Below are 27,617 nucleotides of genomic sequence, written 5' to 3'. Positions count from 1 at the left end.
GCGGTAGCTGGTTCGGTTGCGTGTTGCTATGACGCTGCACTGCACGCACCGCCACTACGCTTTACTGCACTGGCGCTGCGCTGCTAACTGCACTGCACTAAAGGCGCCGCCATCTTTACTAAACGCTGCGCTGCGCTAAGTGCTGCGTGCCGCTGCGTTTCTGCTGCGCTGCACACTGCATTGCACTACCCTAACGCGCCACGCCTTCAACGCTGCGCTGCGCTGCGCACAAGCGCTACGGAACCACCAGTTACGCTGCACTGCACGCTGCACTGCGCACGCTGGCGCTACTGCGCTAACGCTGCATTTACGCTGCACTGAAGCTGCGCACGGAACCGCGGACGCTGCGCTGCACCGCCGCATTCGCTGCGCGCTAACGCTGCGCTGCGCTATGCTGCGCCTGCATTACGCACGGAGACTGGACGCTGCACTGCACTAACGCTACGCTGCACTGCGCACAAGGCTATGCTGCGGTGTGAACTGCACTATTTTCTGCTCACTATTTTCTACTGCACTACGCGCTTGCGCTGCGTTGGACGCACTTTTACGCTACGCTACATTGCAGACCTGTACTGCACTGCACTATATCCGCGCTCTGCCACACCACTACGCACGCCACGCTGCACTGCGCGCCTGGAGCGCTGCACTCATTCCGGCACTACGCTGCCGCCACTGCTGCACTCCACAGGCGATGCTGCCCTGCGCTGCGCTGCTGCACCGAGCTTTGCGGCGCACCACCTGCGCCACGCGGAACAGTAACACTGCGTACTACGCCACGACTGGGCACTACACCACTGCGCTGCGCGACCGCTGCGTTGCGCCACTAACATTGCATATTCCCCACAACACTACGCTACTACCGTCGACCGCGACACTACATACACTACACTACACTACACTACGCTCACACACTACACTACGCTAAACCTACAATGCCTTCGCGCCTGCACTGCGCTCACACACTACGCGCTCCACGCTACGCTAACACCACTACACAAACCTCATGGCACTACACTACACTACACATACGACACTACACAACACTAGCGCTAACACTACACTACACTAACACTACGCTCACACACTGCACACCACTACACACTACACTACACTACACACACTTTACACACTACACAACACTCGCTAACACTACACTACACTGCACTATACACACTTTACACTACACTACTACTGCATAACCCGACCACGACACTACACTACACTACACTAACACGACACTACACTACACTAACACTACTAACACTACACTAACACTGCACCTACACTAACACGACCACGACACTACACTACACTACACGACACTACACTACACACTACACTACACTAATAACTGAAGGCTGCCTCTCCATGCCCTCAATAAATACCAATAGAATAAACTATAAATGAATTCTAAAACTCACAGGCAGCCAGTGCTGAGACCTTAAGGCTTACGTTGCGATATCACTTTCCTAAGCATGTCTGTTCAATAGTACTGACTGAACCATGCAGCTGGGACTAGAATAGTGTTCAATAGACTGTGATCCATACAGCTGGGACTAGAGTAGTGTTCAATGGTACTGAGAACCATACAGCTGGGACTAGCGTAGTGTTCAATGGTACTGAGAACCACAGAGCTGGGACTAGAGTAGTGTTCAATGGTACTGAGAACCACAGAGCTGGGACTAGAGTAGTGTTCAATAGTACTGTCAACCATACAGCTGGGAGTAGAGTAGTGTTCAATAGACTGTCAACCATAGAGCTGGGACTAGAGTAGTGTTCAATAGTACTGTCAACCATACAGCTGGGACTAGAGTAGTGTTCAATAGACTGTGAACCATACAGCTGGGACTAGAGTAGTGTTCAATAGTACAGTGAACCATACAGCTGGGACTAGTAGTGTTCAATAGTACTGTAAACCATACAGCTGGGACCAGTGAAGTGTTCAATAGTACAGTGAACCATACAGCTGGGACTAGAGTAGTGTTCAATAGTACTGTGAACCATACAGCTGGGACTAGAGTAGTGTTCAATAGACTGTGATCCATACAGCTGGGACCAGTGAAGTGTTCAATAGTACTGTCAACCATACAGCTGGGACTAGAGTAGTGTTCATTAGACTGTGATCCATACAGCTGGGACTAGGTAGTGTTCATTAGACTGTGATCCATACAGCTGGGACTAGAGTAGTGTTCAATAGTACTGTGAAACATACATTTGTTTCCGTCTCTGTTAGCAGTGGCCTGCTCATTCTAACCTGGTGTGTGTTAGCAGTGGCCTGCTCATTCTAACCCTGGTGTGTGTTAGCAGTAGCCTCTTGGGTCTAACCCTGGTGTGTGTTAGCAGTAGCCTGCTCATTCTAACCCGGGTGTGTGTTAGCAGTGGCCTGCTCATTCTAACCCTGGTGTGTGTTAGCAGTGGCCTCCCAGGTCTAACCCTGGTGTGTGTTAGCAGTAGCCTGCTCATTCTAACCCTGGTGTGTGTTAGCAGTAGCCTGTTGGGTCGAACCCTGGTGTGTGTTAGCAGTGGCCTGCTCATTCTAACCCTGGTGTGTGTTAGCAGTGGCCTGCTCATTCTAACCCTGGTGTGTGTTAGCAGTAGCCTGTTGGGTCTAACCCTGTGTGTGTTAGCAGTGGCCTGCTCATTCTAACCCTGGTGTGTGTTAGCAGTGGCCTGCTCATTCTAACCCGGGTGTGTGTTAGCAGTAGCCTGTTGGGTCGAACCCTGGTGTGTGTTGGCTCATTCTCACCCGGGTGTGTGTTAGCAGTAGCCTCTTGGGTCTCACCCTGGTGTGTGTTAGCAGTAGCCTCTTGGGTCTAACCCTGGTGTGTGATAGCAGTAGCCTCTTGGGTCTAACCCTGGTGTGTGTTAGCAGTAGCCTCTTGGGTCTAACCCTGGTGTGTATTAGCAGTAGCCTGTTGGGTCTAACCCTGGTGTGTGTTAGCAGTGGCCTGCCTCATTCTAACCCTGGTGTGTGTTAGCAGTAGCCTGCTCATTCTAACCCTGGTGTGTGTTAGCAGTAGCCTCTTGGGTCTAACCCTGGTGTGTTAGCAGTGGCCTGCTCATTCTAACCCTGGTGTGTGTTAGCAGTAGCCTGCTCATTCTAACCCTGGTGTGTGTTAGCAGTTGCCTCTTGGGTCTAACCCTGGTGTGTGTTACTGCAGTTCCTGCTCATTCTAACCCTGGTGTGTGTGTTAGCTAGTAGCCTGTTGAAAATCAAAAATAAAGAAAACCCTTGAATGAGTGTGTTCCAAAACTTTTGACTGGTACTAACCCCTTTGTTTTAGCAGTAGACTACATATCAACTAACCCTGGTCTCTGTCTCTCTGTCTCTCTTGGGTCTAACCCTGTCTCTGTCTGTGTCTCTGTCTCTGTCTCTGTCTAACCTCTGTGTGTTAACTGTCCTGTCTTCTGTCTAACCCTGAGTGTCGTATTCCCACTCTGTCCTGTTGGTCAGTGGGTTTGGACCAGATGACCTTTCCTAGACTGTCTCCATGCTCACCAATTCAATTCAAGCTCAAGGAGCTCTACGGACAAGGTACACACTATCTCTCTCCTCATCTTCCAAATCTGCCTACTCATTCCTCACCTTCCTCATCCCTCCTCCTCATCAACTTCCTCCTCTCTCTTTCCTCCTCATCTTCCTCCTTCTCTTCCTCCTCCTCATCTTCCTCTGCCTACTATTCCTCACGCTCCTCCTCCTCATCTTCCTCCTCTCCTCCTCATCTTCCTCATCTCCATCTTCCTCCTCAATTTTTGGTTACTGCATGATTCCATATGTGCTATTTCATAGTTTTGATGTCTTCACTAATTATTCTACAAAGTGAAAAAATAGTAAAAATAAAGAAAACCCCTTGAATGAAGGTGTGTCCAAACTTTTGACTGGTACTGTGCACACTCCTTTGTTTTCATTGTCAAATGGTCTGACTACATAAAATCAACATAGATCTGTCTTTCTCTCTGTCTCTGTCTTCTCTGGTCTCTCTGTCTCTGTCTCTCTGTCTCTGTCTCTGTCTCTGTCTCTGGTCCCCACTCTGTCTCTGTCTCTCTCTGCTCTGATGTCTCACTCTGTCTCATATTTTGCCAAAGAAAGTAAAGTAGATTACAAACAAATGTGAAATCTCATTACCCACAGAAGTTTCTAAAGTCTCTGTCTCTGTCTCTGTCTCTCGTTTTATCTCTCTTGCTCTCGACTCTCTCTCTCTGTCTCTGTCACTCCCTCTCTCCAATTCAATTTCAAGGGGCTTTATTGGCATGGGAAACATATGTTTTGCCAAAGAGTAAGTAAAGTGAAATAAACAAAAAAATGTGAAATAAACAATAAAAAGACATTAAACATTACACTCAAATGGTAAAGGACACAAGTTTTCAAGGAGGTTAATGGCAAAGTCTGCTGCAGCTCAGTAGATATGGGAGTTTTTCAAAATTGGATTTGTCTTTGTGGATCTGTGTAATCTGAGGGAAATATGTCTCTTAATATGGTCATCTTGTTCTCCTCTTGGGCATGAGCACATAGCCTGTCTTCCCTGAGAGCCATGTCTGCCTACGGCGGCCTTTCTCAATAGCAAGGCTATGCTCGCTGAGTCTGTACATAGTCAAACCTTTTTTTAATTTTGGGTCAGTCACAGTGGTCAGGTATTCTGGGCCGCTGTGTACTCTCTGTGTAGGGCCAAATAGCATTCTAGTTTGCTCTGTTTTTTTGTTAATTCTTTCCAAAGTGTCAAGTAATTATCTTTTTGTTTTCTCATGATTTGGTTGGGTCTAATTGTGCTGCTGTCATGGGGCTCTCTTTAGAACAGAGCCCCAGGACCAGCTTGCTTTCACTTCTCCAGGTTCTCTCTGTAGGTGATGGCTTTGTTGTGAAGGTTTGGGAATCGCTTCTTTTAGGTGGTTATAGAATTTAATTCAATTCAATTCTGGCTTTATTGGCATCATTTTCTGGATATTTGAAATAAACAATAAAAATTAACTGCTCATACAGAAGTTTCAGCCAAATGTCTCCAGTGTTTTTACAATGTGCCACAAGATAAAATAAATAAGCATAGATATGTGTTGTATTTCTCTCTCTGCCGTTCTCTTGTTCTCCTCTTGATCACATAAACACTTGTTTTTCTCTCTGTATACACCTCTCTCCAGACTCAGAGCCCCAGAGAGGGATGGACCGTTACCTTGATAGCCTGTTCGACCATGTTCTCTCAGACAGCACTGAGTAAGTAGTATACACACAAACACACACACACACACACACACACACACGCACACACACACGCACACACACACGCACCCACACACACACACACACACACACACACACACACACACACACACACACACACACACACACACACACACACACACACACACACACACACACACACACACACACACACACACACACACACACACACACACACACACACACACACACACACACTGCAGCATTATCCATCTGATGGGACGTCCAGGACAGGAATTAGCATGTAAAAGATCTGTTGTACAGCTCTCTCCCCTGTTACCGTAACTGTTACGGTGACCAGATCGCCACGGTGATATCCCGCCCCGGCAACCGGAGATGGCCTTACGAGGAACTGACACTCATCAGATGGACCTAATTCATTAATGAGACTATGTCCTACATCACACACACACACACACACACACACACACACACACACACACACACACACACACACACACACACACACACACACACACACACACACACACACACACACACACACACAGACACACACACACACACACACACACACACACACACCACGGACACACACACACAGTCACACCACGGACACAGACTCACACACACCACACACACAAACAGGCGCACACAGTCACACCACTTACACACACACACACTCACCACGGACACACACACTGACATATGGCCCAGTGGCTTAGATACATGAGAAAGAGAAGTGATGGTGATTCCACAGTCAAACACTGACCTGATTACTGATGTATGTTAAACACACACACACACGCGCGCACACATGGGTTAGCTATCATGGGTTACAATCTTAGTCTCTGTAACTTTCTCTCCCTTCGCCCTCTCTCTTAGGACCAGGAGCATCCATCTGGTCTCTCCAACAGGATGCAGGGGGTGGGGGTGTCGGAGGGGGAGATGGGACCCCAGCCGGGCTCCAGCACCCCTTACTCCTCCCAGCCACCCCCGGAGGTCAGTCAATCTCACATACACCTCTGGAGTATTAGCTTTTTGACTTTTATCATAGCCGTTAGCCTTTAGCCTATTATTTAGCAGTTATCTGTTTGTTGTAACCTAGCAGTTAGCTGTAACCTAGAGGTTAGCTTTAACTTAGCAGTTAGCTGTAACCTAGCCATTAGCCTTTAGCCTACTGTTTAGCAGTTAGCTGTTCATTGTAACCGAGTAGTTAGCTGTAACCTGGCGGTTAGTTTTAACTTAGCAGTTAGATGCAATCGCTATCACTCTGCACACTGCACTATCCCATCTGGACCATAGGAATACCTACGTAAGAATGATGTTCATCGACTATAGCTTAGCATTCAACACCCTAGTACCCTTCAAGCTCATCACTAAGCTCAGGGGTCCTGGGACTGAACCTCATCCTATGCAACTGGGCCCTGGACTTCCTGATGGGCCGTCCCCAGGTGGTGAAGGTAGGAAACAACATCTCCATGATCCTCAACACAGGGACCCCACAAGGGTGTGTGCTCAGCCCCCTCCTGTACTCCCTGTTCACACATGACTACTTGGCTACACACATCTCCAACTAAGAACCTCACAAACTTCTACTTCCTGTCGGGCTGTATCACCACCTGGTACGGCAACTGCACCGTCCGCAACCATAGGGTTCTCCAGAGGGTGGTAAGGTCAGCCCAACGCATCACTGGGGGCACACTGCCTGCCCTCCAGGACATCTACAGCACCTGTCAAAGGAAGGCCAAGAAGATCATCAAGGACCACAACCACCCGAGCCACTGCCTGTTCACCCCATTGCCACCCAGAAGGTGAGGCCAGTACAGGTGCATCAAAGCAGGGACCAAGAGACTGAAAAACAGCTTCTATCTCAAGGCCATCAGACTGTTAAACAGCCACCACTAACACAGTGAGGCTGCTGCCAACACACTGACTCAACTCCAGCCACTTTAATAATGGGAATTGATCGGAATTGACATACAGACTCAAATCATTGTCCCTTTAACAAACGGATCACTAGTCACTTTAATAATGTTTACATATCCTGCATTGCTCAACTTATATGTATATACTGTATTTTATACCATCTATTGCATCTTAACTGTGCCGCTCAGTCATTGCTCATCCATATATTTATATGTATATATTCTCATTCCATTCCTTTACTTAGATTTGTGTGTATTGGGTAGTTGTTGGGGGATTGTTAGATATTACTTCTTAAAAATTTGCTGCACTGTCGGAACTAGAAGCACAAGCATTTCGCCTCACTCGCGATAACATCTGCTAACCATGTGTATGTGACCAATAGAATTTGATGTGATTTGATTTTGAGAGGATGGGAGGGATTACCTAAACTGGGTCTCTCTGAGTCAATATCTTTACATGGCCTTGAAATGTGAAGACAGGATCCAGGATCCTAGATAATTTGGGTTGAGTCCATCATCCCTGTATAGCATACAATGGTTCTTCATTTAAAAATGTTGTTGTTAATTGTCCAACATTGTTGCCATTAATTCTAGTTAGTGTTAGTTTGACCACCAGAGGGCATCTTTGAGAAGCATTTGACTATTCTTAATAGTGGCTGTACTAGAGAATTTAAAACCTATTTTTTTAAAGAACATAGTATATGGGATTGATTTTAAGAAATGTTTCCTAATTAATTTGATTATTTTTATGGAATTTCAATTCCAAGAAAAACTAGAAAAATGGAGAAAAAAAAACTAAACCCTCAGGAAAATATGGCGCTGTACAACATGACCGGGTGAGAGTAGGCTACTAAAAGCAAAATAATCCTAACATTTCCACACCCTAATTGTAGTCTAACCAAACGGAGATTCAGTGAAAATAAAAAAATCTCATTGATTGATCAAGACCAGTCTCCATGCATGACTCAGAGCAGCGCAAAACGGTGTTGAAATAGTTGACCACATGTCATTCAGTGTTATTTATTCCCATAGTAATGTGTTATGGATGTCATTCAGTGTTATTTATTCCCATAGTAATGTGTTATGGACGGCGGCAGCCTAGTTGACCACATGTCATTCAGTGTTATTTATTCCCATAGTAATGTGTTATGGACGGGATGTCATTCAGTGTTATTTATTCCCATAGTAATGTGTTATGGATGTCATTCAGTGTAATTTATTCCATAGTAATGTGTTATGGACGGGGCAGCCTAGTTGACCACATGTCATTCAGTGTAATTTATTCCCATAGTAATTTGTTATGGACGGCGGCAACCTAGTTGACCACATGTCATTCAGTGTTATTTATTCCAGTAGTAATGTGTTCTGGATGTCATTCAGTGTTATTTATTCCAATAGTAATGTGTTCTGGATGTCATTCAGTGTTATTTATTCCCATAGTAATGTGTTATGGATGGGATGTCATTCAGTGTTATTTATTCTCATAGTAATTTGTTATGGATGTAATTCAGTGTTATTTATTCCCATAGTAATGTGTTATGGACGGGCGGCAGCCTCGTTGACCACATGTCATTCAGTGTTATTTATTCCCATAGTAATTTGTTATAGACGGGGCGGCAGCCTAGTTGACCACATGTCATTCAGTGTTATTTATTCCAATAGTAATGTGTTCTGGATGTCATTCAGTGTTATTTATTCCCATAGTAATGTGTTCTGGATGGGATGTCATTCAGTGTTATTTATTCCCATAGTAATGTGTTATGGATGTCATTCAGTGTTATTTATTCCCATAGTAATTTGTTATGGATGGGATGTCATTCAGTGTTATTTATTCCCATAGTAATTTGTTATGGATGTCATTCAGTGTTATTTATTCCCATAGTAATTTGTTATGGATGGGATGTCATTCAGTGTTATTTATTCCCATAGTAATTTGTTATGGATGTCATTCAGTGTTATTTATTCCCATAGTAATGTGTTATGGACGGGCGGCATCCTAGTTGACCACATGTCATTCAGTGTAATTTATTCCCATAGTAATGTGTTATGGATGGGGCGGCATCCTAGTTGACCACATGTCATTCAGTGTTATTTATTCTCATAGTAATTTGTTATGGACGGCGGCAGCCTAGTTGACCACATGTCATTCAGTGTTATTTATTCCCATAGTAATTTGTTATGGACGGCGGCAGCCTAGTTGACCACATGTCATTCAGTGTAATTTATTCCCATAGTAATGTGTTATGGACGGGATGTCATTCAGTGTAATTTATTCCCATAGTAATGTGTTATGGACGGGATGTCATTCAATGTAATTTATTCCCATAGTAATGTGTTATGGACGGGGCGGCAGCCTCGTTGTTAGTAGTAATTCGTAATGGATCCATAATCCACAAATATAATGTAGGTTAATAATAAATTCCTGTTTTTGTAGGGGTTGATGCATTTTTGGGAGGGGGCAAATCTGGTTTATGCATTTGGTGGACTCTGTAAGATGGACTCACTGATGGTTGAACATGATGAGCGATCGACAACGGCATTCAACAGCGCTCTAATCACAGTCAGAAGACAGTTGAAGAAATTTGAGTGGACTTATGGAAAGGCTCGTTTAGATATGATATATTATATACATTACATACATTATACAATATTATTTGTAAAACATTTTATAGAACATTAATCATGTGTGTTCTCTTGTTTTGTATTTCATTGATTTATTGAGTCCCCATGCTGGTCTCAGAGTCAAACGGTGCTGAAATCGTCAACCACATTTACATTTACATTTACATTTAAGTCATTTAGCAGACGCTCTTATCCAGAGCGACTTACAAGTTGGTGAATTCACCTTCTGACATCCAGTGGAACAGCCACTTTACAATAGTGCATCTAAATCATTTAAGGGGGGGTGAGAAGGATTACTTTATCCTATCCTAGGTATTCCTTGAAGAGGTGGGGTTTCAGGTGTCTCCGGAAGGTGGTGATTGACTCCGCTGTCCTGGCGTCGTGAGGGAGTTTGTTCCACCATTGGGGGGCCAGAGCAGCGAACAGTTTTGACTGGGCTGAGCGGGAACTGTACTTCCTCAGTGGTAGGGAGGCGAGCAGGCCAGAGGTGGATGAACGCAGTGCCCTTGTTTGGGTGTAGGGCCTGATCAGAGCCTGGAGGTACTGCGGTGCCGTTCCCCTCACAGCTCCGTAGGCAAGCACCATGGTCTTGTAGTGGATGCGAGCTTCAACTGGAAGCCAGTGGAGAGAGCGGAGGAGCGGGGTGACGTGAGAGAACTTGGGAAGGTTGAACACCAGACGGGCTGCGGCGTTCTGGATGAGTTGTAGGGGTTTAATGGCACAGGCAGGGAGCCCAGCCAACAGCGAGTTGCAGTAATCCCGACGGGAGATGACAAGTGCCTGGATTAGGACCTGCGCCGCTTCCTGTGTGAGGCAGGGTCGTACTCTGCGGATGTTGTAGAACCACATGTCATTCAGTGATATTTATTCCCATTGTAATTAGTTATGGATCTATAGCGAAATTGTCACGCCCTGGTCTATATTTATTATGTTATCTTCATGTATTGGGTCAGGCCAGGGTTTGACATGGGTTTATTTGTAGTGTGTTTCGTCTTTGGGTTGTGTGGGGTGTATAGATTAGTCTATGGCTGCCTGAGGCGGTTCTCAATCAGAGTCAGGTGATTATCGTTGTCTCTGATTGGGAACCATATTTAGGTAGCCTGGGTTTCACTGTGTGTTTGTGGGTGATTGTTCCTGTCTCTGTGTTTGTTGCACCAGTCAGGGCTGTTTCGGTTTTCGACGTTTGTTGTTTTGTATTGTTCGTGTTGTTCTTAATTAAAGATGTATCGAACGAACTACGTTGCATTTTGGTCCGATCTTGTTCCACCTCTTCGTCAGAGGAAGAGTTGGAGGAAAGCCGTTACAGAAATAAACATGCATTACTATTATAATGCAGGGTTAATAATAATTTAATATATTTGTATGGGTTGATGCAGAATTCACAGACTGTACTGTTGGAGCTAGGAACACAAGCATTTAGTTAGATATTATTGTACTGTTGGAGCTAGAAACACAAGCATTTAGTTAGGTATTACTGTACTGTTGGAGCTAGAAATGCAAGCATTTAGCTAGGTATTACTGTACTGTTGGAGCTTGAAACAAGCATTTAGTTCGGTATTACTTTCCTTTTGGAGCAAGAAACACAAGCATTTAGCTAGGTATTACTGCATAGTTGGAGTTAGGATCATAAGCATTTCGCTACACCAGTGATAACACCTGCGAAATATGTGTACGCGACCAAGAACATTTAATTTGATTTACAAACTAAGCATGTGTGTTTAGTGAGTCAGCCAGATCAGAGGCAGTAGGGATGACCAGGGATGTTCTCTTTATAAGTGTGTGAATTGGACCATTTTAATGTCCTAACAAGCATTCAAATTGTAACGAGTCCTTTTGCGAAAATTTATGGAGTAATATAGAACTGTAGTGGAGTAGAAATTGTCAAAAAATATGAATAGCACAGACACCCTATATAGACTGACTGAATGAGTGATGGCATTGACTAGTTTAGCGTTCGAAATGTATCTTTTGGGAGAAAATGTACGGAATATGTACGGAGAAAAAGTACAGTATTGTAATGAGGTAAGAGTGATAAGAGTGAAAGTAATCAAAAATATCAATAGTAAAGTACAGAGAACATAAAACTGTGATATTTAAAGTAGTACCTTAAAAGCATTTTCCATGAAGTACTTCCCACCACTGCGTTCAGCAGCGTTGTTTCGTGTGTTTCCTTCAGCGGTGAGAGTTTTGCCGATGTTGCCGGTGGTCCCGGTGGTCCCGGTGGTTCGGTGGTCCCGGTGGCTCCGGTGGCTTCTGTGGTAGATCAACAGCATGCTGTCATGGCCCAGCAGCAACACGCCATCATGAACCAACAGGCCATCATTATGGTAGGTTACGTCTAACTTATTAACCATCATTATGGTACTGTAGGTTACGTCTAACTTATTAACCATCATTATGGTAGGTTACGTCTAACTTATTAACCATCATTATGGTAGGTTACGTCTAACTTATTAACCATCATTATGGTACTGTAGGTTACGTCTAACTTATTAACCATCATTATGGTAGGTTACGTCTAACTTATTAACCATCATTATGGTAGGTTACGTCTAACTTATTAACCATCATTATGGTGCTGTAGGTTACGTCTAACTTATTAACCATCATTATGGTACTGTAGGTTACGTCTAACTTATTAACCATCATTATGGTGCTGTAGGTTACATCTAACATATTTACCCTCCTCCCCTCTCCTCTCCCTCCCCTTCCTCTCCCCTTCTCCACCTGCCCCTCTTCCCTCCTCCCCAGGCCCAGCAGATGACAATGCAGGCCATGGCTTTAGTAACCTCCCCCATGACCTCGCCCCCTCTTCCCCCCTCATCTCACCCCCCATGAGCCCCCTCCTCCCCCACTCCCTCCCTCCTAGCCCCTACACACATTTCCCCCCGAGCCCATATGCTAGCATCACTCCTAGCCCTTATGCCACTTCCAGTCCAGCGAGCCCGTATGCTGTCATGCCTCCCAGCACCTATGCTGCTTCCCCTGCCACCTCCAGTCCAGTGAGTCCGTATGCTGTCATGCCTCCCAGCACCTATGCTGCTTCCCCTGCCACCTCCAGTCCAACCAGCCTCCCTGACCCCTATCCTGCCCAGAGCCAGAACCTGAGACCCAACTCCACTTCCCAGCCTGCCCCTGTCTACCCTGGGGCTAGCCAGCCCACCAGTCCTGAGGTACAGCCATATCTAGTCAGCCTCCCAGACCCCTATACTTCCACCCAGGTGAGTTGATACGAGTGTAGAATCTGTCCCCGTGGGAGAACCCATTGAAGAACCCTTCTGGGTTCCAGGTATAGTCCTTTCCACAGAGGGTTCTACAAGGAACCCAAACGGGTTCTCCCATAGGGACGGCCAAAGAACCCTTTTAGGAAGCCTTTTTCCTAAGAGTATAGTACCTATACCTGCCCAGGTAACACTTCAGGTTGACTGTGGTGTATCTGCAGGATGTTAGGACTTCAGGTTGACTGTGGTGTATCTGCAGGATGTTAGGACTTCAGGTTGGCTGTGGTGTATCTGCAGGTCAGGACGATAGGACTTCAGGTTGACTGTGGTGTATCTGCAGGATGTTAGGACTTCAGGTTGACTGTGGTGTATCTGCAGGATGTTAGGACTTCAGGTTGACTGTGGTGTATCTGCAGGATGTTAGGACTTCAGGTTGACTGTGGTGTATCTGCAGGATGTTAGGACTTCAGGTTGACTGTGGTGTATCTGCAGGATGTTAGGACTTCAGGTTGACTGGGGTGTATCTGCAGGATGTTAGGACTTCAGGTTGACTGGGGTGTATCTGCAGGATGTTAGGACTTCAGGTTGACTGGGGTGTATCTGCAGGATGTTAGGACTTCAGGTTGACTGTGGTGTATCTGCAGGATGTTAGGACTTCAGGTTGACTGTGGTGTATCTGCAGGATGATAGGACTTCAGGTTGGCTGTGGTGTATCTGCAGGTCAGGATGTTAGGACTTCAGGTTGACTGTGGTGTATCTGCAGGATGTTAGGACTTCAGGTTGACTGGGGTGTATCTGCAGGATGTTAGGACTTCAGGTTGACTGGGGTGTATCTGCAGGATGTTAGGACTTCAGGTTGGCTGTGGTGTATCTGCAGGATGTTAGGACTTCAGGTTGACTGTGGTGTATCTGCAGGACGTTAGGACTTCAGGTTGACTGTGGTGTATCTGCAGGATGTTAGGACTTCAGGTTGACTGTGGTGTATCTGCAGGACGTTAGGACTTCAGGTTGACTGTGGTGTATCTGCAGGACGTTAGGACTTCAGGTTGACTGTGGTGTATCTGCAGGATGTTAGGACTTCAGGTTTACTGTGGTGTATCTGCAGGATGTTAGGACTTCAGGTTGACTGTGGTGTATCTGCAGGATGTTAGGACTTCAGGTTGACTGTGGTGTATCTGCAGGATGTTAGGACTTCAGGTTGACTGTGGTGTATCTGCAGGATGTTAGGACTTCAGGTTGACTGTGGTGTATCTGCAGGATGTTAGGACTTCAGGTTTACTGTGGTGTATCTGCAGGATGTTAGGACTTCAGGTTGACTGTGGTGTATCTGCAGGATGTTAGGACTTCAGGTTGACTGTGGTGTATCTGCAGGATGTTAGGACTTCAGGTTGACTGTGGTGTATCTGCAGGATGTTAGGACTTCAGGTTTACTGTGGTGTATCTGCAGGATGTTAGGACTTCAGGTTGACTGTGGTGTATCTGCAGGATGTTAGGACTTCAGGTTGACTGTGGTGTATCTGCAGGATGTTAGGACTTCAGGTTGACTGGGGTGTATCTGCAGGATGTTAGGACTTCAGGTTGACTGTGGTGTATCTGCAGGATGTTAGGACTTCAGGTTGACTGTGGTGTATCTGCAGGACGTTAGGACTTCAGGTTGACTGTGGTGTATCTGCAGGACGTTAGGACTTCAGGTTGACTGTGGTGTATCTGCAGGACGTTAGGACTTCAGGTGTGTGTTGTGTGGCTCCCTCCTTCTCAGGCCAAGACCGCAGTTAAAGACGGGGTTCCTCACCAGAAGTCTCCAGCCATCCCCATCAACAAGGAACCTGCCAGGAAGTTTGGTAATTCATTAATTAATAACGTCACTTGATTTATAACAATCAGACATCACTTGATTTATAACAATCAGACATCACATGATATATACCAATCAGGCATCACATGATTTATAACAATCAGACATTATATGATTTATAACAATCAGACATCACTTGATTTATAACAATCAGACATCACATGACTTATAAAAATCAGACATCATATGATATATAACACAATCAGACATCACATGATATATACCACAATCAGACATTATATGATATATACCACAATCAGACATCACATGATATATACCACAATCAGTCATTATATGATTTATAACCATCAGACATCACATGTATATACCACAATCAATCATCACATGATATATACCACAATCAGACATTATATGATTTATAACAATCAGACATCACTTGATTTATAACAATCAGACATCACATGATTTATAACAATCAGACATCACATGACTTATAAAAATCAGACATCATATGATATATAACACAATCAGACATCACTTGATTTATAACAATCAGACATCACTTGATTTATAACAATCAGACATCACTTGATATATAACAATCAGACATCACATGATGTATACCGCAATCAGACATCACATGATATATACCACAATCAGACATCACTTGATTTATAACAATCAGACATCACTTGATATATAACAATCAGACATCACATGATATATACCACAATCAGACATCACATGATATATACCACAATCAGACATTATATGATTTATAACCATCAGACATCACATGTATATACCACAATCAGACATCACATGATATATACCACAATCAGACATTATATGATTTATAACAATCAGGCATCACATGATTTATAACCATCAGACATCACTTGTATATACCACAATCAGACATTATATGATTTATAACCATCGGACATCACATGTATATACCACAATCAGATATCACATGTATATACCACAATCAGACATCACATGATATATACCACAATCAGACATCACATGATATATACCACAATCAGACATCACATGATATATACCACAATCAGACATTATATGATTTATAACCATCAGACATCACATGATATATAACAATCAGACATCACATGATATATACCACAATCAGACATCACATGATATATACCACAATCAGACATCACATGATATATAACCACAATCAGACATCACATGTATATACCACAATCAGACATCACATGTATATACCACAATCAGACATTATATGATATATACCACAATCAGACATCACATGATATATACCACAATCAGACATTATATGATATATACCACAATCAGACATCACATGATATATACCACAATCAGACATCACATGATATATACCACAATCAGACATTATATGATTTATAACCATCAGACATCACATGTATATACCACAATCAGACATCATATGATATATACCACAATCAGACATCACATGATTTATACCACAATCAGACATCATATGATATATACCACAATCAGACATCACATGATATATAACAATCAGACATCACATGATATATACCACAATCAGACATCATATGATATTTAACAATCAGACATCACATGATATATACCACAATCAGACATTATATGATTTATAACAATCAGACATCACTTGATTTATAACAATCAGACATCACATGATTTATAACAATCAGACATCACATGACTTATAAAAATCAGACATCATATGATATATACCACAATCAGACATCACTTGATTTATAACAATCAGACATCACTTGATTTATAACAATCAGACATCACTTGATTTATAACAATCAGACATCACTTGATTTATAACAATCAGACATCACTTGATTTATAACAATCAGACATCACTTGATTTATAACAATCAGACATCACATGATTTATAACAATCAGACATCACATGACTTATAAAAATCAGACATCATATGATATATACCACAATCAGACATCACTTGATTTATAACAATCAGACATCACTTGATTTATAACAATCAGACATCACTTGATATATAACAATCAGACATCACATGATGTATACCACAATCAGACATCACATGATATATACCACAATCAGACATCACTTGATTTATAACAATCAGACATCACTTGATATATAACAATCAGACATCACATGATATATACCACAATCAGACATCACATGATATATACCACAATCAGACATTATATGATTTATAACCATCAGACATCACATGTATATACCACAATCAGACATCACATGATATATACCACAATCAGACATTATATGATTTATAACAATCAGGCATCACATGATTTATAACCATCAGACATCACATGTATATACCACAATCAGATATTATATGATTTAAAACCATCAGACATCACATGTATATACCACAATCAGACATCACATGTATATACCACAATCAGACATCACATGATATATACCACAATCAGACATCACATGATATATACCACAATCAGACATCACATGATATATACCACAATCAGACATTATATGATTTATAACCATCAGACATCACATGATATATAACAATCAGACATCACATGATATATACCACAATCAGACATCATATGATATATACCACATTCAGACATCACATGATATATACCACAATCAGACATCACATGTATATACCACAATCAGACATCACATGATATATACCACAATCAGACATTATATGATATATACCACAATCAGACATCACATGATATATACCACAATCAGACATTATATGATATATACCACAATCAGACATCACATGATATATACCACAATCAGACATCACATGATATATACCACAATCAGACATTATATGATTTATAACCATCAGACATCACATGTATATACCACAATCAGACATCATATGATATATACCACAATCAGACATCACATGATATATAACAATCAGACATCACATGATTTATACCACAATCAGACATCATATGATATATACCACAATCAGACATCACATGATATATAACAATCAGACATCACATGATATATACCACAATCAGACGTCATATGATATTTAAAAATCAGACATCACATGATATATACCACAATCAGACATCACATGATATATACCACAATCAGACATCACATGATATATACCACAATCAGACATTATATGATATATACCACAATCAGACATCACATGATATATACCACAATCAGACATTATATGATATATACCACAATCAGACATCACATGATATATACCACAATCAGACATCACATGATATATACCACAATCAGACATTATATGATTTATAACCATCAGACATCACATGTATATACCACAATCAGACATCATATGATATATACCACAATCAGACATCACATGATATATAACAATCAGACATCACATGATTTATACCACAATCAGACATCATATGATATATACCACAATCAGACATCACATGATATATAACAATCAGACATCACATGATATATACCACAACCAGACGTCATATGATATTTAACAATCAGACATCACATGATATATACCACAATCAGACATCATATGATATTTAACAATCAGACATCTCATGATTTATAAATATCAGACATCTCATGATTTATAACAATCAGACATCACATGTATATACCACAATCAGGCATCACATGATTTATACCACAATCAGACATCATATGATATATACCACAATCAGACATTATATGATTTATAACAATCAGGCATCACATGATTTATAACCATCAGACATCACATGTATATACCACAATCAGACATTATATGATTTATAACCATCAGACATCACATGTATATACCACAATCAGACATCACATGTATATACCACAATCAGACATCACATGATATATACCACAATCAGACATCACATGATATATACCACAATCAGACATCACATGATATATACCACAATCAGACATTATATGATTTATAACCATCAGACATCACATGATATATAACAATCAGACATCACATGATATATACCACAATCAGACATCATATGATATATACCACAATCAGACATCACATGATTTATACCACAATCAGACATCATATGATATATACCACAATCAGACATCACATGATATATAACAATCAGACATCACATGATATATACCACAATCAGACGTCATATGATATTTAACAATCAGACATCACATGATATATACCACAATCAGACATCACATGATATATACCACAATCAGACATCACATGATATATACCACAATCAGACATTATATGATATATACCACAATCAGACATCACATGATATATACCACAATCAGACATTATATGATATATACCACAATCAGACATCACATGATATATACCACAATCAGACATCACATGATATATACCACAATCAGACATTATATGATTTATAACCATCAGACATCACATGTATATACCACAATCAGACATCATATGATATATACCACAATCAGACATCACATGATATATAACAATCAGACATCACATGATTTATACCACAATCAGACATCATATGATATATACCACAATCAGACATCACATGATATATAACAATCAGACATCACATGATATATACCACAACCAGACGTCATATGATATTTAACAATCAGACATCACATGATATATACCACAATCAGACATCATATGATATTTAACAATCAGAAATCTCATGATTTATAAATATCAGACATCTCATGATTTATAACAATCAGACATCACATGTATATACCACAATCAGGCATCACATGATTTATACCACAATCAGACATCATATGATATATACCACAATCAGACATTATATGATTTATAACAATCAGGCATCACATGATTTATAACCATCAGACATCACATGTATATACCACAATCAGACATTATATGATTTATAACCATCAGACATCACATGTATATACCACAATCAGACATCACATGTATATACCACAATCAGACATCACATGATATATACCACAATCAGACATCACATGATATATACCACAATCAGACATCACATGATATATACCACAATCAGACATTATATGATTTATAACCATCAGACATCACATGATATATAACAATCAGACATCACATGATATATACCACAATCAGACATCATATGATATATACCACAATCAGACATCACATGATATATACCACAATCAGACATCACATGTATATACCACAATCAGACATCACATGATATATACCACAATCAGACATTATATGATATATACCACAATCAGACATCACATGATATATACCACAATCAGACATTATATGATTTATAACCATCAGACATCACATGTATATACCACAATCAGACATCATATGATATATACCACAATCAGACATCACATGATATATAACAATCAGACATCACATGATTTATACCACAATCAGACATCATATGATATATACCACAATCAGACATCACATGATATATACCACAACCAGACGTCATATGATATTTAACAATCAGACATCACATGATATATACCACAATCAGACATCATATGATATTTAACAATCAGACATCTCATGATTTATAAATATCAGACATCTCATGATTTATAACAATCAGACATCACATGTATATACCACAATCAGGCATCACATGATTTATACCACAATCAGACATCATATGATATATACCACAATCAGACATTATATGATTTATAACAATCAGGCATCACATGATTTATAACCATCAGACATCACATGTATATACCACAATCAGACATTATATGATTTATAACCATCAGACATCACATGTATATACCACAATCAGACATCACATGTATATACCACAATCAGACATCACATGATATATACCACAATCAGACATCACATGATATATACCACAATCAGACATCACATGATATATACCACAATCAGACATTATATGATTTATAACCATCAGACATCACATGATATATAACAATCAGACATCACATGATATATACCACAATCAGACATCATATGATATATACCACAATCAGACATCACATGATATATACCACAATCAGACATCACATGTATATACCACAATCAGACATCACATGATATATACCACAATCAGACATTATATGATATATACCACAATCAGACATCACATGATATATACCACAATCAGACATTATATGATTTATAACCATCAGACATCACATGTATATACCACAATCAGACATCATATGATATATACCACAATCAGACATCACATGATATATAACAATCAGACATCACATGATTTATACCACAATCAGACATCATATGATATATACCACAATCAGACATCACATGATATATACCACAACCAGACGTCATATGATATTTAACAATCAGACATCACATGATATATACCACAATCAGACATCATATGATATTTAACAATCAGACATCTCATGATTTATAAATATCAGACATCTCATGATTTATAACAATCAGACATCACATGTATATACCACAATCAGGCATCACATGATTTATACCACAATCAGACATCATATGATATATACCACAATCAGACATTATATGATTTATAACAATCAGGCATCACATGATTTATAACCATCAGACATCACATGTATATACCACAATCAGACATTATATGATTTATAACCATCAGACATCACATGTATATACCACAATCAGACATCACATGTATATACCACAATCAGACATCACATGATATATACCACAATCAGACATCACATGATATATACCACAATCAGACATCACATGATATATACCACAATCAGACATTATATGATTTATAACCATCAGACATCACATGATATATAACAATCAGACATCACATGATATATACCACAATCAGACATCATATGATATATACCACAATCAGACATCACATGATATATACCACAATCAGACATCACATGTATATACCACAATCAGACATCACATGATATATACCACAATCAGACATTATATGATATATACCACAATCAGACATCACATGATATATACCACAATCAGACATTATATGATATATACCACAATCAGACATCACATGATATATACCACAATCAGACATCACATGATATATACCACAATCAGACATTATATGATTTATAACCATCAGACATCACATGTATATACCACAATCAGACATCATATGATATATACCACAATCAGACATCACATGATATATAACAATCAGACATCACATGATTTATACCACAATCAGACATCATATGATATATACCACAATCAGACATCACATGATATATAACAATCAGACATCACATGATATATACCACAACCAGACGTCATATGATATTTAACAATCAGACATCACATGATATATACCACAATCAGACATCATATGATATTTAACAATCAGACATCTCATGATTTATAAATATCAGACATCTCATGATTTATAACAATCAGACATCACATGTATATACCACAATCAGGCATCACATGATTTATACCACAATCAGACATCATATGATATATACCACAATCAGACATCACATGATATTTAACAATCAGACATCACATGATACATACCACAATCAGACATCATATGATTTATAACAATCAGACATCTCATCCTCTCTCTCCCTCTGTGATGTGTAGCCCTGGTGGTGACCAGTCTTCTCTCCCCTGTGGTGACAAGTACTCTCTCCCCTGTGGTGACAAGTACTCTCTCCCCTGTGGTGACAAGTACTCTCTACCCTGTGGTGACAAGTACTCTCTACCCTGTGATGACCAGTCTTCTCTACCCTGTGGTGACCAGTCTTCTCTACCCTGTGGTGACCAGTCCTCTCTCCCCTGTGGTGACAAGTACTCTCTCCCCTGTGGTGACAAGTCCTCTCTCCCCTGTGGTGACAAGTCCTCTCTCCCCTGTGGTGACAAGTACTCTATCCCCTGTGGTGACCAGTCCTCTCTCCCCTGTGGTGACAAGTACTCTACCATGTGGTGACCAGTCTTCTCTACCCTGTGGTGACAAGTTCTCTCTACCCTGTGGTGACCAGTCTTCTCTACCCTGTGGTGACCAGTCCTCTCTCCCCTGTGGTGACAAGTACTCTACCCTGTGGTGACAAATACTCTACCCTGTGGTGACAAGTTCTCTCTACCCTGTGGTGATCAGTCCTCTCTCCCCTGTGGTGACCAGTACTCTCTACCCTGTGGTGACAAGTACTCTCTACCTAGTGGTGACCAGTCCTCTCTCCTCTGTGGTGACCAGTCTTCTCTACCCTGTGGTGACAAGTTCTCTCTACCCTGTGGTGATCAGTCCTCTCTCCCCTGTGGTGACCAGTACTCTCTACCCTGTGGTGACAAGTACTCTCTACCTAGTGGTGACCAGTCCTCTCTCCCCTGTGGTGACCAATCCTCTCTCCCTAGTGGTGACCAGTCCTCTCTCCACTGTGGTGACCAATCCTCTCTCCCTAGTGGTGACCAGTCCTCTCTCCCTAGTGGTGACCAGTCCTCTCTCTCCCTATGTGATGTGTAGCCCGGTGGTGACCAGTCCTCTCTCCCTAGTGGTGACCAGTCCTCTCCCTAGTGGTGACCAGTCCTCTCTCTCCCTATGTGATGTGTAGCCCCGGTGGTGACCTGTCCTCTCTCCCCTGTGGTGACCAGTCCTCTCCCCTTAGTGGTGACCAGTCCTCTCTCCCAGTGGTGACCAGTCCTCTCTCCCTATGTGATGTGTAGCCCCGGTGGTGACCAGTCCTCTCTCCCCCCAGTGGTGACCAGTCCTCTCTCCCTAGTGGTGACCAGTCCTCTCTCTCCCTATGTGATGTGTAGCCCCGGTGGTGACCAGTCCTCTCTCCCCAGTGATGACCAGTCCTCTCTCCCCAGTGGTGACCAATCCTCTCTCCCTAGTGGTGACCAATCCTCTCTCCCCAGTGGTGACCAGTCCTCTCTCCTTAGTGGTGACCAGTCCTCTCTCCCCAGTGGTGACCAGTCCTCTCTCTCCTGTGGTGACCAATCCTCTCTCCCTAGTGGTGACCAGTCCTCTCTCCCTAGTGGTGACCAGTCCTCTCTCCCCAGTGGTGACCAGTCCTCTCTCTCCTGTGGTGACCAGTCCTCTCTCCCTAGTGGTGACCAGTCCTCTCTCCCTATGTGATGTGTAGCCCCGGTGGTGACCAGTCCCTCTCCCTAGTGGTGACCAGTCCTCTCTCCCTAGTGGTGACCAGTCCTCTCTCCCTAGTGGTGACCAGTCCTCTCTCCTTAGTGGTGACCAGTCCTCTCTCCCTAGTGGTGACCAGTCCTCTCTCCCTAGTGGTGACCAGTCCTCTCTCTCCTGTGGTGACCAATCCTCTCTCCCTAGTGGTGACCAGTCCTCTCTCCCTAGTGGTGACCAATCCTCTCTCCCCAGTGGTGACCAGTCCTCTCTCCCTAGTGGTGACCAGTCCTCTCTCCCCAGTGGTGACCAGTCCTCTCTCTCCTGTGGTGACCAATCCTCTCTCCCCAGTGGTGACCAGTCCTCTCTCCCTAGTGGTGACCAGTCCTCTCTCTCCCTATGTGATGTGTAGCCCCGGTGGTGACCAATCCTCTCTCCCTAGTGGTGACCAATCCTCTCTCCCTAGTGGTGACCAATCCTCTCTCCCTAGTGGTGACCAGTACTCTCTCCCTAGTTTTGACCAGTCCTCTCTCCCCTGTGGTGACCAATCCTCTCTCCCTAGTGGTGACCAGTCCTCTCTCCCTAGTGGTGACCAGTCCTCTCTCTCCCTATGTGATGTGTAGCCCCGGTGGTGACCAATCCCTCTCCCTAGTGGTAACCAGTCCTCTCTCCCTAGTGGTGACCAGTCCTCTCTCCCCAGTGGTGACCAGTCCTCTCTCCCCAATGGTGACCAGTCCTCTCTCCCTAGTGGTGACCAGTCCTCTCTCCCCAGTGGTGACCAGTCCTCTCTCCCCAATGGTGAACAGTCCTCTCTCCCCAGTGGTGACCAGTCCTCTCTCTCCTTTTGTGATGTGTAGCCCCGGTGGTGACCAGTCCTCTCTCCTTAGTGGTGACCAGTCCTCTCTCTCCCTATGTGATGTGTAGCCCCGGTGGTGACCAGTCCTCTCTCCCTAGTGGTGACCAGTCCTTTCTCCCTAGTGGTGACCAGTCCTCTCTCTCCCTATGTGATGTGTAGCCCCGGTGGTGACCAGTCCTGCTCCCCCTAGTGGTGACCAGTCCTCTCTCCCTAGTGGTGACCAGTCCTCTCTCTCCCTATGTGATGTGTAGCCCCGGTGGTGACCAGTCCTCTCTCCCTAGTGGTGACCAGTCCTCTCTCTCCCTATGTGATGTGTAGCCCCGGTGGTGACCAGTCCTCTCTCCCTAGTGGTGACCAGTCCTCTCTCCCTAGTGGTGACCAGTCCTCTCTCCTTAGTGGTGACCAGTCCTCTCTCCCCTGTGGTGACAAATCCTCTCTCCCTAGTGGTGACCAGTCCTCTCTCCCTAGTGGTGACCAGTCCTCTCTCTCCCTATGTGATGTGTAGCCCCGGTGGTGACCAGTCCTCTCTCCCTAGTGGTGAACAGTCCTCTCTCCCTAGTGGTGACCAGTCCTCTCTCCCTATGTGATGTGTAGCCCCGGTGGTGACCAGTCCTCTCTCCCTAGTGGTGACCAGTCCTCTCTCCCTAGTGGTGACCAGTCCTCTCTCCCTAGTGGTGACCAGTCCTCTCTCCCTAGTGGTGACCAGTCCTGCTCTCCCTAGTGGTGACCAGTCCTCTCTCCCTAGTGGTGACCAGTCCTCTCTCCCTAGTGGTGACCAGTCCTCTCTCTCCCTATGTGATGTGTAGCCCCGGTGGTGACCAGTCCTCTCTCCCTAGTGGTGACCAGTCCTCTCTCCCTAGTGGTGACCAGTCCTCTCTCCCTAGTGGTGACCAGTCCTCTCTCTCCCTATGTGATGTGTAGCCCCGGTGGTGACCAGTCCTCTCTCCCTAGTGGTGACCAGTCCTCTCACTCCCTATGTGATGTGTAGCCCCGGTGGTGACCAGTCCTCTCTCTCCCTAGTGGTGACCAGTCCTCTCACTCCCTATGTGATGTGTAGCCCCAGTGGTGACCAGTCCTCTCTCCTTAGTGTTGACAAGTCCTCTCTCCCTATTGGTGACGAGTCCTCTCTCCCTAGTGGTGACCAGTCCTCTCTCCCTAGTGGTGACCAGTCCTGCTCTCCCTAGTGGTGACCAGTCCTCTCTCTCCCTAGTGGTGACCAGTCCTCTCACTCCCTATGTGATGTGTAGCCCCAGTGGTGACCAGTCCTCTCTCCCTAGTGGTGACCAGTCCTCTCTCCCTAGTGGTGACCAGTCCTCTCTCCCTAGTGGTGACCAGTCCTGCTCTCCCTAGTGGTGACCAGTCCTCTCTCTCCCTATGTGATGTGTAGCCCCGGTGGTGACCAGTCCTGCTCCCCCTGCTGCTGAGGTGGTGAAGTCATCAGTGTTGCCTCAGGTCGACATCGTACCCAGCAGTAACATCAAGGATATCATCAGACAGTACGACTCTCCTCCGCCTGTGACTGATGCCCTACCGCCCGGCAAGAGGTCAGACGTCACACACACAGTGCTCAGCATCATGAAAACTCTATTCTGACTCCAGACTACTCTGCTTCTATTCAGTTTCCATTCAGCTTCTATTAAATTTGCATACATATTCTATTCATCCTTATTCAGTCCGTTTTATTCAGTCAGTCTTTATTTCACCTTTATTTAACCAGGTATTTATATATTATATATATAACCCTTTATTTAACCAGGTATTTATATATTATATATATAACCCTTTATTTAACCAGGTATTTATATATTATATATATATAACCCTTTATTTATCCAGGTATTTATATATTATATATATAACCCTTTATTTAACCAGGTATTTATATATTATATATATAACCCTTTATTTAACCAGGTATTTATATATTATATATAACCCTTTATTTAACCAGGTATTTATATATTATATACATAACCCTAACCCTTTATTTAACCAGGTATTTATATATTATATATATAACCCTTTATTTAATCAGGTATTTATATATTATATATATAACCCTTTATTTAACCAGGTATTTATATATTATATATATAACCCTTTATTTAACCAGGTATTTATATATTATATATATAACCCTAACCCTTTATTCAACCAGGTATTTATTTATTATATATATAACCCTTTATTTAACCAGGTATTTATATATTATATATAACCCTTTATTTAACCAGGTATTTATATATTATATATATATAACCCTTTATTTAACCAGGTATTTATATATTATATATATAACCCTTTATTTTACCAGGTATTTGTATATTATATTCATCCTTATTCAGTCCGTTTTATTCAGTCAGTCTTTATTTCACCTTTATTTAACCAGGTATTTATATATTATATATATAATCCTTTATTTAACCAGGTATTTATATATTATATATATAACCCTTTATTTAACCAGGTATTTATATAATATATATATAACCCTTTATTTAACCAGGTATTTATATATTATATATATAACCCTAACCCTTTATTTAACCAGGTATTTATATTTTATATATATAACCCTTTATTTATCCAGGTATTTATATATTATATATATAACCCTTTATTTATCCAGGTATTTATATATTATATATATAACCCTTTATTTAACCAGGTATTTATATATTATATATATAACCCTTTATTTAACCAGGTATTTATATATAATATTTATAACCTTTTATTTAACCAGGTATTTATATATTATATATATAACCTTTTATTTTACCAGGTGTTTATATATTATATATATAACCCTTTATTTAACCAGGTATTTATATATTATATATATAACCCTAACCCTTTATTTAACCAGGT

The 27,617-nt window shown here is 42.0% G+C and overlaps 1 protein-coding gene across 1 annotated transcript; it reads left to right on the top strand.

Annotated features, from left to right (window-relative positions):
* The first annotated feature begins 12,698 nt into the window (after positions 1 to 12,698).
* On the top strand, positions 12,699 to 26,339 carry LOC135532848 (uncharacterized). The gene is made up of 3 exons (XM_064960279.1): positions 12,699 to 12,962; positions 14,722 to 14,803; positions 26,134 to 26,339. Exons 1-3 carry the CDS (start codon positions 12,699 to 12,701, stop codon positions 26,337 to 26,339), a joined length of 552 nt encoding a protein of 183 aa, XP_064816351.1.
* Positions 26,340 to 27,617: the final 1,278 nt, after the last annotated feature.

Source organism: Oncorhynchus masou, unplaced genomic scaffold (assembly GCF_036934945.1).
Source record: "Oncorhynchus masou masou isolate Uvic2021 unplaced genomic scaffold, UVic_Omas_1.1 unplaced_scaffold_2059, whole genome shotgun sequence".
Taxonomy (NCBI): domain Eukaryota; kingdom Metazoa; phylum Chordata; class Actinopteri; order Salmoniformes; family Salmonidae; genus Oncorhynchus; species Oncorhynchus masou.
The sequence above is the reverse complement of the archived record's forward strand: the minus strand, read 5'-3'. Positions and strand labels throughout refer to the sequence as shown.

Coding starts and splice junctions, on each gene's coding strand:
- LOC135532848 (XM_064960279.1), top strand. CDS start 12,699: ATGCCTCCCAGCACCTATGCTGCTTCCCCTGCCACCTCCAGTCCAGTG. Junction 12,963..14,721: donor ACCCCTATACTTCCACCCAG/GTGAGTTGATAC, acceptor CCTCCTTCTCAG/GCCAAGACCGCAGTTAAAGA. Junction 14,804..26,133: donor GGAACCTGCCAGGAAGTTTG/GTAATTCATTAA, acceptor TGTGATGTGTAG/CCCCGGTGGTGACCAGTCCT.